We start from the raw sequence: 13322 nt of genomic DNA, 5'->3' as shown, positions 1-13322 counted from the left end.
AACTACAGTACTTTCCTCTCACATTTGGAGGCCGAGGTCACCACAAATTTACTGTAACACTCGTTCAAGGGGGGAGAATGTGCAGCGTGGTGGTCTCAAGTTGAACCCTTGAGGCTAATAGGGGAAGGCGCTGGCTGGTCAGTGGAGATGTTTGAAGTAAAAGCAGCAAACATACAGTACATCATCCCTGGTGTTTGTCGCCCACTCAAAATGGCAAACTTCTCCATCAAGTCAAACAATGAAAAAAAGGCCACTCTGTATTTTCCTCCCTAAATCAGGCTGATGCCTACATCTGCAGATTGTCAGCACTGTTAAAACAAGAGCTGAAATTCCCTATTAACAATGACGTTGTAAAAAAAAAGAAAAAAAATTTCATCTCAAGCACACCCTCCACTAGCGAGGAATGCTAAAAGCAAAATGACACGTTGAAATTAAGCAGATGTAAAAAAAATTAAACAAATCCAGACAGGCGAATAATCTTTAACCGTCTGCCTGGTACTAAAACATGAAGAATGTGTACATTTACATAAACACCTAAGTGAATTTCATCCATGCCAATTAAGGAGCGAGGGAACAAAGCGGTGGGAACAGCTGCCTTGTGTGTGTGTATATATAAGTACATCAATTTGAATCTTCAATCTTGAATTCTGCTGTTGACTCGAATACACATTCTTTGAGATGCTTGTAGTGTAGTGAGGATGGAAAAGAGTGTGGGGGGTGTCCTTTTGTTGCTTTCGTGATTGACTGACTCATCGCCTTCATCAAGATGACACTTTGTACCTTTGCTACCCTACTTTAACTGTCTTTGACGTTTGCCTCTATGTGTTCGGTGTCGTGAAGCTTCTACAGCAGCATGTGCGCTCAACAACTCAATAGGAACAAAGACAAAAGTGACATAACGCCACGATGTTTATAAACTGGAACGTCACACTAGCTCCGCGCTCCACCACAAATACCACGTTTAGCTGTAAAGTACACACCCAATTGCTCTTTTTCATTAACACTATTTAAAAAAAGACCCCAAATAAAGTCTTTAGCGCAAAAGCCTATTGGATTCCAATGAGCTCCTCATCTGAAGCTTGTCTTTACATACTTTAAATACTGTACATTTACACATATCAACTTGAAACAGAATTTAGTTTTGATCAAAAACAATTCAAATTCTGAAAAGATGAATTGGTGTTTGATTCCATAAAATGGATATCAGTTTGAAAATGTTTCATCATCAATTCATTTTGAGTTGACACAAAGTTCCACTTTTTAAATTATTCTGTCCATCTCAAATTACAGGCATATTTAATGTTGCAAATGTACTGTGTATTCAATCGCTCATCTCGGAATCCTTCATAATGTTGCAAAAGTTTGTCAAGGGTATGAATAAAATAAAAACAATATCTTACAGTCATTTCCGGCTCAAAGAAACTCTGTCAACAAATACAAGTTGACTCTTGGAGTGAGTTTGGATAATATTGGTTTAACTGCAGATTGTAGGCCAAACAAGACTATGCAAGTATGTGCAAAATGTGTATCGCGTTTGCAGGTGTGTTCTTGTTGTTGATTATATACCTGCATGCAGTGGTAATGAGTACTTTTGCCGTTGAGGTGGCAGCCGTGGTAGTAGACGCTGCAGTCATCCAGAGGGCTGAAGCGCATGAAACCGTGCTGCAGGGAGTTATCCCTCTTCTTGTGCATGTTGTAGTGCCTGATCACATCCTGCTTACTGGTGAACCTCTGCAATGGAACGAGCGGGACATTGGGGGAGAATGTAAAGCAACAGGTTAGTGTTTATTGAAACCAGGCACAGAATCAGCAACATGTCACTTTATCTCAGTGGAAACAGCAGCTGCAGCACGCAGCGGGCCAGTTGGCATTTGAGGGACGGGGGCCGGGGGGTTCGGATGCATGGGGAACGGAGGGGGCAGGACGCCTCAAAAGACGCTTTTTCCTCTTCATGCGTCTTCTCCAAATACAGGCAGCCCATCTGCTCGCACCGGGACAGAATGGGCTTCCACATGTTAAGTTTCCACAAACACCGCCTGTTTTGAATTTGTTTGCTGTTACTGAAAATGTCCGCTTTTTTAAAATGCACAATAACTAGGTTTGTGTGGACATCATACATTTATCATTTCCATTTGATTTTTTTTATGGGCTACAGGCCTCATTAACATGTGCTTACACAGCTTTTTATTGAGGTATTTTTTCTAAGCAATAACTGCATTTTGTGCTATTTACAACAAATGAATCTGTAGCAAGAACTTCAAAAAAAACCCTCAATAAAAAGTATTCAATAGTTATATTTAATGGTAATATATTGCATATTAGTTGTAGAGAGTAAAAAAAAGAAGATAAATGAACGAGCCAAGCCACCAAAAAGGACATTTTTCCTTTCAATTTGAGGTAATAAGGTTTCACGTTCAATTGCTGAAAGTGGAATTTCAATTTATGAACACTTGCTTTTGCTGTCATTTATGGTGAGTGCATGCGCTAAGAGACCTCGCATCTAAAATGACTAAATAAATGATCCCTCCCACATGCAGCAGTTAGAAAGCAGAAAAGTGACTCCTCAGAGACCCGCAGCAACCAAATCTTCTGTAATTGGCCTTAAGCTGATGTAACAGACTCTGTAACGGGAGACGTGCAAATCAATGAGACACTTCTGTCTTCAATCCATATTCATCTCCAGTTGAGGGGAAAAACATCAGAAAGAAGTGTTTTGAAAAGCAACTAATTGCTCTACAAAGTAGGCTAATTGCTTTGTGTTGTGTGTTCCACACAAAATATAAAAAAGCGCCTCTTCATCGCTCTTGGCCTGTTTCCCACCGCCTATTTTTCTTTTGACTCAAAAAGCCAAGACTTCATTCGGATTCTTAATATTCAGCTCTTTTAGAATTTTCCTGGGATAAAAAAAAAAAAAAAAAAAGAAGCCCTGCACATGTCTGAGCGTCGGTCTGATGTGGACCGGAAGATGAGTGGAAAAGCAGTGTCTGTACATTCAATCCATCAAGGCATCCAAAATAGGCCATGGAGAGAGCTGACTGGGAAAAAGATCTCATTTTCAGTCGAGTGGTGATGAGGGTTGGGAGCCACTTGCTACAATTTATTTTAGGATTCCCACTAGTGTGGCAAGATGCACACACCGTCCCTCATGCACAAGCCCATGAAAGGAGAATGTTAAGACTCAGCCAATCGGCCAGAGGCTGGCAGTGGGATAATATTCCAGGAGTGTGTGTCATGTAACATTTCATGAGTTATCGCTTCGAAAGCGACTGCACATCATGTGCTTTTTTTCCTTTTCAGGGAATTGACACCCAGGGTGCCGAGCTGAGGATCTTTGCGCAGAAGCAGCGGAGGAACGTGGGCCCAAGCATGGAAATTGCCGTGATAACCCGAACTAACGCTCTAAACGATGACATGAAATGGTTTTCCTTTGTATGCCTCCCGGAGTGCATCTCATCAGACTGTGGCGCAGGAACCTCAAAACTTGAGTCTTTTACGCTTTCCACCTCTGAACCAATATTTACTGAGCGAGATCTTTTTTGAACAGTGGCCCCTCAAACAAAAACTGTGGTGGCTTCAGTCAGAGAATTGGTACAGAGTGGGCATTTTTAACAAATCCATATGCTGCAGCAAAGGCAATGTGATTTACTGGGCATGATTTGTCTCCTCCCTAACCGAGGTTAAATGCAAGAAATTGGATTAGAGACAACTCTTCCCCGGTGGTGCATTTTAAAATGATGCTTATTGCTGAATAAATAACAGAAATAGAAACACATTTCAAGTACGGAACAGTAATAGCCAGAGGACGCTTGCAAACGAAACAATGCCCTGTTTGGAAAACCACAGGCTAACAAACTTATGATTAGTTAAAATGTGGCAGGATGTTATGAATAATGAAAAGATGACACATCGCACTGTTTGTCTAGTCACGTCTCCTTTTTGCGTTGCGTGACAAAACAACAACATTTTTATATGAGTAGTTATTTGTTCCAGACTTACGCCCAGTTCTTAAAACTTCGAAAATGTTGCAACTTTATTTCTATCAGCTGGGAGAGCAGCATTGTTTTCATGTCCAGCCGACATTAAACGTGTCATTGGGTGCTGTTCAAAAAGTGATAAATTACTCACGCTCACCTGGTAGTTACACTCAGGGTCCATGCAGTGGTAGTGCTCCCTGTACTGGTAGGCACAGTGCACATGGCCACAGTGTTGACTTCCAGAAAACCTGAAAAGCAAGACAGGCAAGAGCCACACGAAAAAAAGACAATTATTCGGATTAAAATAGGAATGACAACTAGGAGGAAAGTGTTGATGCTTTTTAAAATCCTAAAAGCAACGGTCCAAGGATTCAGTAGGAACTTGGAATACAAGCCATGCACTGCGTTGCGCTGTATACAGGTTAACAAGATTTTATGTTGGCACTGGACTATTTTCCAGCAACACAAGCGCCCCTAAACCTACACGAGCTCTTTGTTCATATGGAAATACTGGTATTGACACACCGTAGTCCTCCGGAAAAATACTCAGCAAACGTTAACGGACAAAAGCAACGTTTGACCACGTGCTTACCCAAACTGCATACTCAACTACATCGACAGAGGAATTCATATGGCAACTCCACTTGTATAAACTGCTTTAAAGAGAATTTACGAAATTTGCCATTTTCTACTTTGGGTTTAAAATTGAACATTTGACACGTGACATTATCCCTGAAGGGAAAAGGAATTGTCACAGCCTGGCTACCTCCAGTAAAATGCATTAATGATACATTTAGACACTATATACACAAATAAGTAATGATGAGAATAATAATAAAAAAAATTAAAAAAGCAAAAATAATTTTAAGTGTGGGGAGCACAGAGCTGCAAATGGTTCTTTTACTGAGATTATTGTGCATTTCAGTAAATCCAACTGTATCACATTTTCAAAGTCGAGTGTGGTTAGTCTTAAAACAAAGGGCACACTGTGACAATACACATGCGCCGTGGGGCTTGTCGGCAAATTTATTTTGGATGCAGTTTGCTTAACCGCGACCCACAAAAAGAAGACCAAAGGAAGATTTATTCAACTGTGTAGAAAATAAGATGAAATGTGTATCTTGTGCAAAATTCAAGTCAACTTCAGCAGCGATATGCCGCAATGGTTCTCATGGGGATGCAGCTTGCACTGAAGCATTGAGATGAGGAAGGGCCGCGGCAACAGACCAGGAGATGAGCAATGTTTGTTTCCCGATCCCAAAGGCAAGGTGAGTTGCGTCTCGCTTAAAAAGAGAAGAGCTTTGGCCTTAGGTGAACATAAAACGTGCGTTTTCAAACCAAAATGGGGTGCTTTTAGCGAAACCCAGGCCCAGATCGCTGCGCTTTGAGCCCTTACACTATAATGTGAATGTTGTTGCAGGATTTCTCCCCTGTTCATAGTCGCCGGCTAAGGAGGGGCCTTCTATTTAGGACAGCTGTGTGACAATAAAGGCTATCAAAGAGCCTGTCAACAGTGAAAGCAGGCGCAATAAAACAGGTGAGCGAGTTTTCAAAGGCATGACGCTCAACTCACCTTCAAAGTAGCGCTGCTCACAGCCCACTCCATACACCGCTGCGACAATTTACCAGGCTGTCACACCAATTTCAGCCAAATTATCTCCATTTATTGCCAACGCAGCCGTAAGACACACTTATTACACACACTAAACCCCCTGATGCTTTATGTCTCGGCGCTGTGAAAATCCTTGTCAAATCGATGTCATTATTGTATTATTTTGGAGGAAAGGGCCTTATAATTTGAAAAGTAGAAACATTATGCCGCTTTTTTTTATTTCTTTTGCTTTCTCTTCACCACCTACTTGTCTAGTGTGGCGCTAGATAGCAAAAGGCTGCCGCTCGCTGCCTGCTACAGTACAGCAACTTTATGGCGCTGATTATAAGCCAGACGATGATGACTGTTAAAATCCTCCAATTACCAGTGAAAACACACAAATAAACATTGCACCGCTGCTGCCAAGAACTCCATCTGCTAGTGCTAGAGGAGAGGAGGGAGTGTGTGTAGGGGTGTGTGAGTGTGTGTGTGTGTGTGTGTGTGTTTGGGGGGAGTGACGGGGACTAAGTAATATTTTTTTTTCCCCATCTCGCTTTCTGTTTTTTCCTTGTTCAGATTATCCCAGAGCTGCATTTACAGATCACTTTGCAGAGTTCATTAAGCTAATTGAACGTCATACCCACTACTCTTTTTTTTTTTTTTAAAGTTGTGTGAGAGTGGGTTTACGCCTGGAACACGGTAGTAGTAAATAGAGGAGGGGGTTTAAAAATCCATAAAGCCAACACATGTCTCCAACATTTGTGCTTTCTATACACTGGTCGCTGACGTGCATACATCCTTATGAACACACAGAGCCCCCTGAGACTGCGGCCCACCCCTCTGCTCATTGCCCAGCTGTATCACTTTGCCTCTGGACAATTCCCACTTGCCGCGTCAGGGGGCCTAATGGGCCGCCGCTATTCAGCTGCAGATTAAATATTAATATCGCCACGATGCAGAGATTGCAGCGCATCTCCAGTTACAATAGAGACACAGATCAAAGTGCCGAGGCAATTCGTGGGTGCATGAAAGCAAGAGGGAAAACTAAACACTACCAGGGAAGCCTCAAATGTTTTGTGGTGAGGAGATTAGATGACTTTTTTTTTTTTTTCTTTACAAGGATTGGGCGCAAACTCATGTACAAAGCTGGTTTTAGTACTTGCGTGTGCTCATTAGCTCCAAGGAGGAGCCTCCCTCACTCCTACCTCCCACTCTGTGCTACATTTGCCCTTTTTATGAGCTCTCCTTTCCCATTTTTCCATCCCTCCTTTCTCTTTCCCTCCAACCCAACCCAACACGGAAATTGAAACTGTATCTGAGCTTATCTGCAGCCTCCCCGTGCATCAACTGCCGAGATGTTTAGACAAATTTTATGCATTAAGCAGTGCAAATATCAAAACAGTTCTTGGCAGTGCCAGCAGAAGCCTCATTAAAAATTCCTTAATTAAATCTTCTTGCAAAATGTAATCAGTCCAAGGAAGAGGTTTTGTGCGTGTCCGCGCGTGTGTTTGCGCGTGTGTGTCAGTGCCAAGGCTTTGATTTGTGCCCTTCATGTTATGGCTTGGAGAAGTAATCATTAACGCCAAAGCCACTTTGGCTTTTCAAATGCTGCTTTTCTTTCTTTTTTGGACGGAATAAACAAACAAGTGATAATCACCTTTGAGCATCGGCTCTAAATGAATCCAATAAAATAAAGGGGGGGGGGGGCAGGGGGATGGGCGGCAGGCATTGTTCTGTGGCCATCGAAAGACACCTCTCCTTCCCGGATTTGTTATTTTTTTTAATTTTGTAATTGACTGACTTTTTATATGAGTCGTCCATTTAACAATAAATGCCAGACCTAAATTAAAGCTCTGCGTTCGTCTTCTCTGCGTCAGTCAGAACTCAGAAATAGCACAATTGTGGTGATCTATAGCACAACAAAGTCTTGGACTTTACTTAGTTTGGGTTTATGTGGTCTAAATGACAACACACGTCCACGTTTCATGGCTGTGTCAATGTAGACGTAATGCTTTATTGCCAGTGGAATGTTTGCCTTCTCGTCCAAAGGTGGCACAACACAATAATATGATGTCTGCAAATAAACTTGCTGGCAACGATCGGGAAACGTCGAAATCAGCAACTAGGACAGTGTTGCAATTCGATTTTGTACATGCTGTACGCTTCTTTTTACGTACCCATTGTATTAAAATTATAGACGTGTTTACAAAAGCAGCAGATGCTGCAATTGCCATTCTCTTCTGGTTCTACCTCGTTTCTTGTATACTACTTCCAAGACAAAGGGACTGTAATGCCCGCGCTGAAAATATTAAGGTAAACGCTCCACTTCTTGTGTCAGCAAATTCAACCTGTTTTATCCATCTCAGGGGGTGGCCATTTGCTGTCGACTGAAAATGACATCACAGCGTGGAAGGGCCTCGGCTTGCGAATGTCACATGACCAAACCAAGAAAACAGGTGAGCTGTCATTACCTGAGCCCTTGGCACTGTGATGTCACTTTCAGTCAACAGCAAGTGGCAAAATGGCCGCCTCCTCGGATGGATAAGAACGGGTGGATTTTGCAGCTTAATTCATATTCCATAAACACAATATTAATCAGAATACTGTGTTTGGATCAATGTGTAGAACGTTGTACTGTACAGAAAACGTTTGACTTGTCTTTCCTTTTAAAACTACAGTTGGACTGTATGCGTCTCAAATGTCAGTCTAATTGAAGTAGCCCAACAATTATCTTTTCCCCGAGACCATGTGTAATGAAAGGTGGGCTTTAGCACATGCTGTATACATACTCTGTGAATGTATTCAAACATTTACAGTCACAGGCACAATCAACCCATTTCTTTTTCATTACCATTCATCCCGCTCGCCACATAAATTGAAGTCTTTCTTAATCAATTCACTGCACACAGAGCATCTTCATTGCAGAATCTAGTTACACCACTGAATAAAACGCCATCAGCGGAAGGGGAAACGCTTTGTCTCCGTTTGGCCGTATTGTTTCATCGGTGCTTAGCATGGCCCGTTGAGGGATTTGCATACCTGGCGATGTATTTCTGGTAGAGGTTGACGTCGTCGCTGGCGGGTTTATCTGGTGGCAGGCCATTCCTAACGCCGCAGGAAACACAAAAGGGACAGGATTAATGGCAGGTTTGGGCTGCCTGTTGTTAATAAACACAAAGTGACACAATATTTACTTGCGGAAACTTTCGACTATCAATTCACATTTTCTCGTGGCAGAGCAGCATTTTCCAGTGCCATATGAATCAGAGATGGAAGGAGCACACATTTGATGCATGGCCTTTCAGCCAACGGAAGGAGAAATGCAGGAGCAAAAAGGACATTAATCTTTTATGGGGGTGTTTTGGTGAGTGCTTATATGCAAAACTGGATAATGGGCTGGCGGAAGAAAATTCTATCCTCTTTATGGGACTATACAGATATCCAGCTGATTCGACTTTGAATGGATTTAAATGGATGGCATTTTTTTCAGCCCAGATAAGATTCCCTCTTTGTAAGGTAGCAGTACTATCTGTAGGGTGCCAGTTAGAATGCAGCTTTGGCCCCCCTTCAGCAGCGGCATTTAGTTCCATGTGAATCTGCACATGGGGAATGACCTGAGGTTAATCTGGCCCAGAGGGGAGGACGTCCTGCCAGACCATGTCTCGCACTAAACGGGCCAGTTAGCCAAGCTTGTAGCTCGTGTGAGCCACAATCCAATCCGACCAAGGCCAGACCCTGAGGGAGATGCGCCTGAGGGCTCTTGAAGGCTGCCTTTGATAGCTCTCACCTAACCAGAAACGAGATTAAAACTAATCAAACAGTGGTTTGGTACCGGCGGTGCGCACAAGCCTACCTCTCGTTCGCTGGCTTCAAAGTGCTCACCTCAGACAGTGTTGCATGTGCCCCTGTGACTCGCCGGTAGGATAGCCATGCCTCCAAAGCAATTAAAGGGAGGGTTGTTACACCCGAGCCAAAATGAACCAAGTCAGTCACTTTGCGATGACTGTGCTAAATCAGTCTCCAATGGGCCTCTACAGCGAGTAAACACTTCATGTGCCTTTGCAACTCATCACGTCGCTGTCCTATTGGGCTCCATGCACTATTTCACACTACAGTGCTGTTGGCTTCCACGGAGGTAATTGCCTTTACGTTGGGTAAAGTGACTCGCTGTAGCAGTCGCGTGTGTGTGAGTTGACAGGCGCGCCAAGCTGCTCCTTTGAGAAGCAATAACTGAGCTTCCAACATTTATGTCCAGCATGTGTGTTATTCCAAAACATTTTTTGAATTGTTAAATAACTCTTGCGTGTGTGAATTGTTCATCTCATGTTAATGGTCACCTTCGTCAAAGGTTAGGAGTCAAATTTGCAGAGCGGGTTTAAGTTCTGGTGTGGCTCCATTAACTGCATACACACTGTGACATATTGATTAAGACACATTTGAAATGTGTCCAGTGAAAGCCGTTCGAATGGATTTGACTTTCTTTAGTGTCATGTAACGCATATTGTCTATTCATGTGTCAATCCTGCGATTGACTGGTGATGGGATACACAAGTCACCTGGCATATCCTCCCACCATCTCATGACCTTGTAAAGGCTAAGCTGTATAGAAAAGGAACCAAAGGAAGCCACACATCAGCAAAGGGGAACGTGTGAACAGACTTACTTAACGGAGGACACGGTGCCAGTGGTGATGGAGTCAGTTTTGGAAAAACTGGACTTCAGGTAGTCAGATGCAGATGTGGTGAAGCTTATATGGCCCGTCTGGTCAACGGTGAGTCCCGGTGCGATGCTGGCCCCAGCTGCGCCGACTGTGGGGACGCCAGGAGCTCCAGGGTTCCCCGGTGCAGTTGCAAGGATGTTGGGCATCAGCGAGCCTTCGGGATTTCCTGGCATCAGCTTTTGGATTGTTCTGATGTCATACTTGGAAGGGCGGCCACCTTTACCAGTCTTAAAGGCGATGGCCCCGCCCATGTCAGGGCTGCCGTCGCCCGGTTTAAAAAGATTCAGGAACTTGACGTTCTCCAGGTCATATTTGGAGGGTCGTTTAAAAGCATTACCGTTGGGCTGTATACTCTCCCCCATTTTCAGTTTCTGAATGAAGACGTCATACTTGGAGGCCCGGGTGGCCATGCTCTGCAAGTGAGAGGGAGTGGACGGCTGTGCGGCAGCCAATGGAGCTCCTCCTTGCTGCTTGTGATCCATGCTCGTGGGGTAGATCTGAGCCTCGGCCGCTGGGAGGCAACCGGAGGTCTGGAGCATGGTTGGACTTTTGTCTTGGGACAGTTTTGAATTGAGGTCATCTGGTTTGGGTGGGGAAGCGTGCATGGGCCAAGGTAGGGTCTCACCAGCTTTTAACTTTCGGATGTACTCTTCATACTTGGAGAAGCGGGCTCGCCGAGAGGCCTCTTCGCTACTGAGGGACGAGGGGTCCGAGGTAGCGGCTTTGAGCTTCTCAAAGCTGAGCTTTTTGCTCAGTTCGTCCCGCATATGATGGTCATCATAGCCAAACATTCCCAAAAACTCATTCATTGTGTTGGCTGCATAGTCTCGGAGGGCAGATGCTTCTCCTGAAACAGCGGAAAGATCATATTTGATAGGTACTACTGTTACGGCAGCGTCATTGGTCTCCCATCAGTCCATCGATCCACAACTTATACACCAAAATCTGTCAAACAATATGCAAATATGATTTGACCAACTAAAATATGCCTATTATTTCAGACCTGGCAAAGTGTTTTACACAACAGAGCGACAACATAAAGTATCTTTGTGTATTTTGTTTTCATTTGACAAACAGTCAACAGGCAGTCTGAAGTAGCGCTTTTCCTGTTTTGTTTTCATGTTACGCTGCTGCAAAATTTGCAGGTTGACTTGATTGAGCAAACGCTGAACACAAACCTTGGGAGATTTTTTAATTGGCTTTCTGTGTCCTGATTACATCTACTGTGAATCAATTCACGGCAAACTGAAAACACAAATGCGTTACTATATGTGAACATTGATTGTGTATAATATCAAAAGTTGCAGGTTATAAAAGTAAAGCAAAAAAGACTTCCAACTTGTGAAACTGTCAACAAAGAAGAATTTTACTAATGATTCATTAGAAACGTGTATGTTGGTATTTGACAATACTGAATGGTATTTGTTATTTTAATCAATTATATTCGCTTCAACATCTTCACTTGTTTGATTATCCTTACTATTTCTTTAATGCCCAATTTGCAAACACCCTTGCCCAAAAAAAGTCACTCATGTTTTGTGTTATCGAAAAAAGGACAGCATCATGTTGATGATCAGCTATGGCAACTACTACATACTCAATGGCAATTCCTCCAGGCAGCATTATCCACATCCCAACATAAAATAGTGCTTAACTTTTTGTAAAATGTTTTGCTGCAAAGTTCTCATGACTACCCATTACCCATTGAAAAAAAAAAGTGCTTTATTGCTTTTTCAGCCGCAGAGCGCACTTAAGCTGGTCAGAGGTAATACCGCCTACCACTCGTGTAATTAATACACAAATATTTCAGCTCCTGTCTCCAATTTCTCAGTTATTGCTAAATGAGTTGCTGTGCTCTGCTTTTCACATCTCCTGAGCAGCATGTAAAATAATCCCCAAATTTCCACCCACTGCTTTGGGGTCGCTCTTCTGCGTGGTGGATCAGTGTGAAAGAGTATCCGGTGGATCGAAAAGGGCATGAAACATTTAAGAGGAATGGTTGAATGAATCAGCCGGCCATAGATAATTCCATCAAATGTTTTCACATAAACTGAAACCGGGGTTGCCTCATATTACCCTTGACCATTTTATTTATTTATTTTGCAGGGGAAACTGACAGCATTTAAATGTGTTCCAATACACATTAGGGTACTAAACCTTCACAACAGGTGTGACTGACTCCAGAATGTTTGAATGGACTTTGGTGCTGCTGTATTTTTTCAGGTCATTTCAGGGCGCAGTGGATCATATATCTCTAAAGTTAGGGTAGACCGGCCCATACCGGTTATGAGACTCAACGTGGCACTCCATTGGACTACTTGAGGTAAAATGAGCAAGCCTATCGCCAGATTGCCTATTTGAAAATTAAATATATATGATAATCACTTATGCAAACATTGACCCTGCGATGATTAATCCGTATTGACTTTGAGTAATGTCCTCTTTTTACATCAGAGTGAGTATTGTATAAAAAACATATATATGTAATTTGTGGTGGTGCCAATATGCTTTTTAAAACTATTTTATTTACTTGCCGTATTATCGTCATCTATGAGGGAAGAAAAAAGTGCGAGGAGTGTATTTAAAGAGGGAGCCATGTGACCATGCTATCAGTGCAAGGCAAATGATGTTGGCTTGCAAGGATTAAGGCTGCCACACACAGGAGATAACCTTTTTTTTTTTTTTTAAACACAGTGCAAATGACTTTTCCCACTCAAGCTCTATCACGCTGCTTCCCACTGACATTTAAGGTTCTATTGATCCCTTCTAATGTGAACATCATTCTTCGGAAATCTTCATTCATTTTCTTGTAGCCGCTGAATGTTCTCTTTGGTGTCACTGGAAAATCTTCCCTATCTTTTACACTTGAAAACGCAACAAGACGCAGACCTGCCTTGTCTATATTGGAGACAATTAGGCCACATTTTCCCTCACAGATATGATAACAGATGGGCATTATATCTCCTTTAGGCAAGCCAAATATGGGCATCAGTGTGGCATAGCTGCTCTGCAAACGGGACGAGAGGCAGAGGTGTCG

The 13322-nt window shown here is 42.9% G+C and overlaps 1 protein-coding gene across 8 annotated transcripts in view; it reads right to left on the bottom strand.

Annotated features, from left to right (window-relative positions):
- Positions 1-13322, bottom strand: part of casz1 (castor zinc finger 1) — a 215964-nt gene that overhangs the window by 22758 nt on the left and 179884 nt on the right. For 6 of the 8 annotated variants that reach the window (XM_086051162.1, XM_086051153.1, XM_086051169.1 and 3 more), the window contains 4 exons: positions 10229-11132; positions 8605-8670; positions 4126-4222; positions 1567-1731 (listed from right to left, as the gene is read on the bottom strand). In XM_086051162.1, the coding sequence (XP_085907288.1) occupies positions 1567-1731; positions 4126-4222; positions 8605-8670; positions 10229-11132 (1232 nt within the window). The remainder of the gene's footprint in view (positions 1-1566; positions 1732-4125; positions 4223-8604; positions 8671-10228; positions 11133-13322) is intronic. The other 2 variants (XM_086051133.1, XM_086051184.1) reach the window with 1 other exon arrangement.

This window comes from Filicampus tigris, chromosome 1 (genome assembly GCF_054856515.1).
Source record: "Filicampus tigris isolate MCC_2025a chromosome 1, RoL_Ftig_1.0, whole genome shotgun sequence".
NCBI lineage: Eukaryota > Metazoa > Chordata > Actinopteri > Syngnathiformes > Syngnathidae > Filicampus > Filicampus tigris.
The sequence above is the reverse complement of the archived record's forward strand: the minus strand, read 5'-3'. Positions and strand labels throughout refer to the sequence as shown.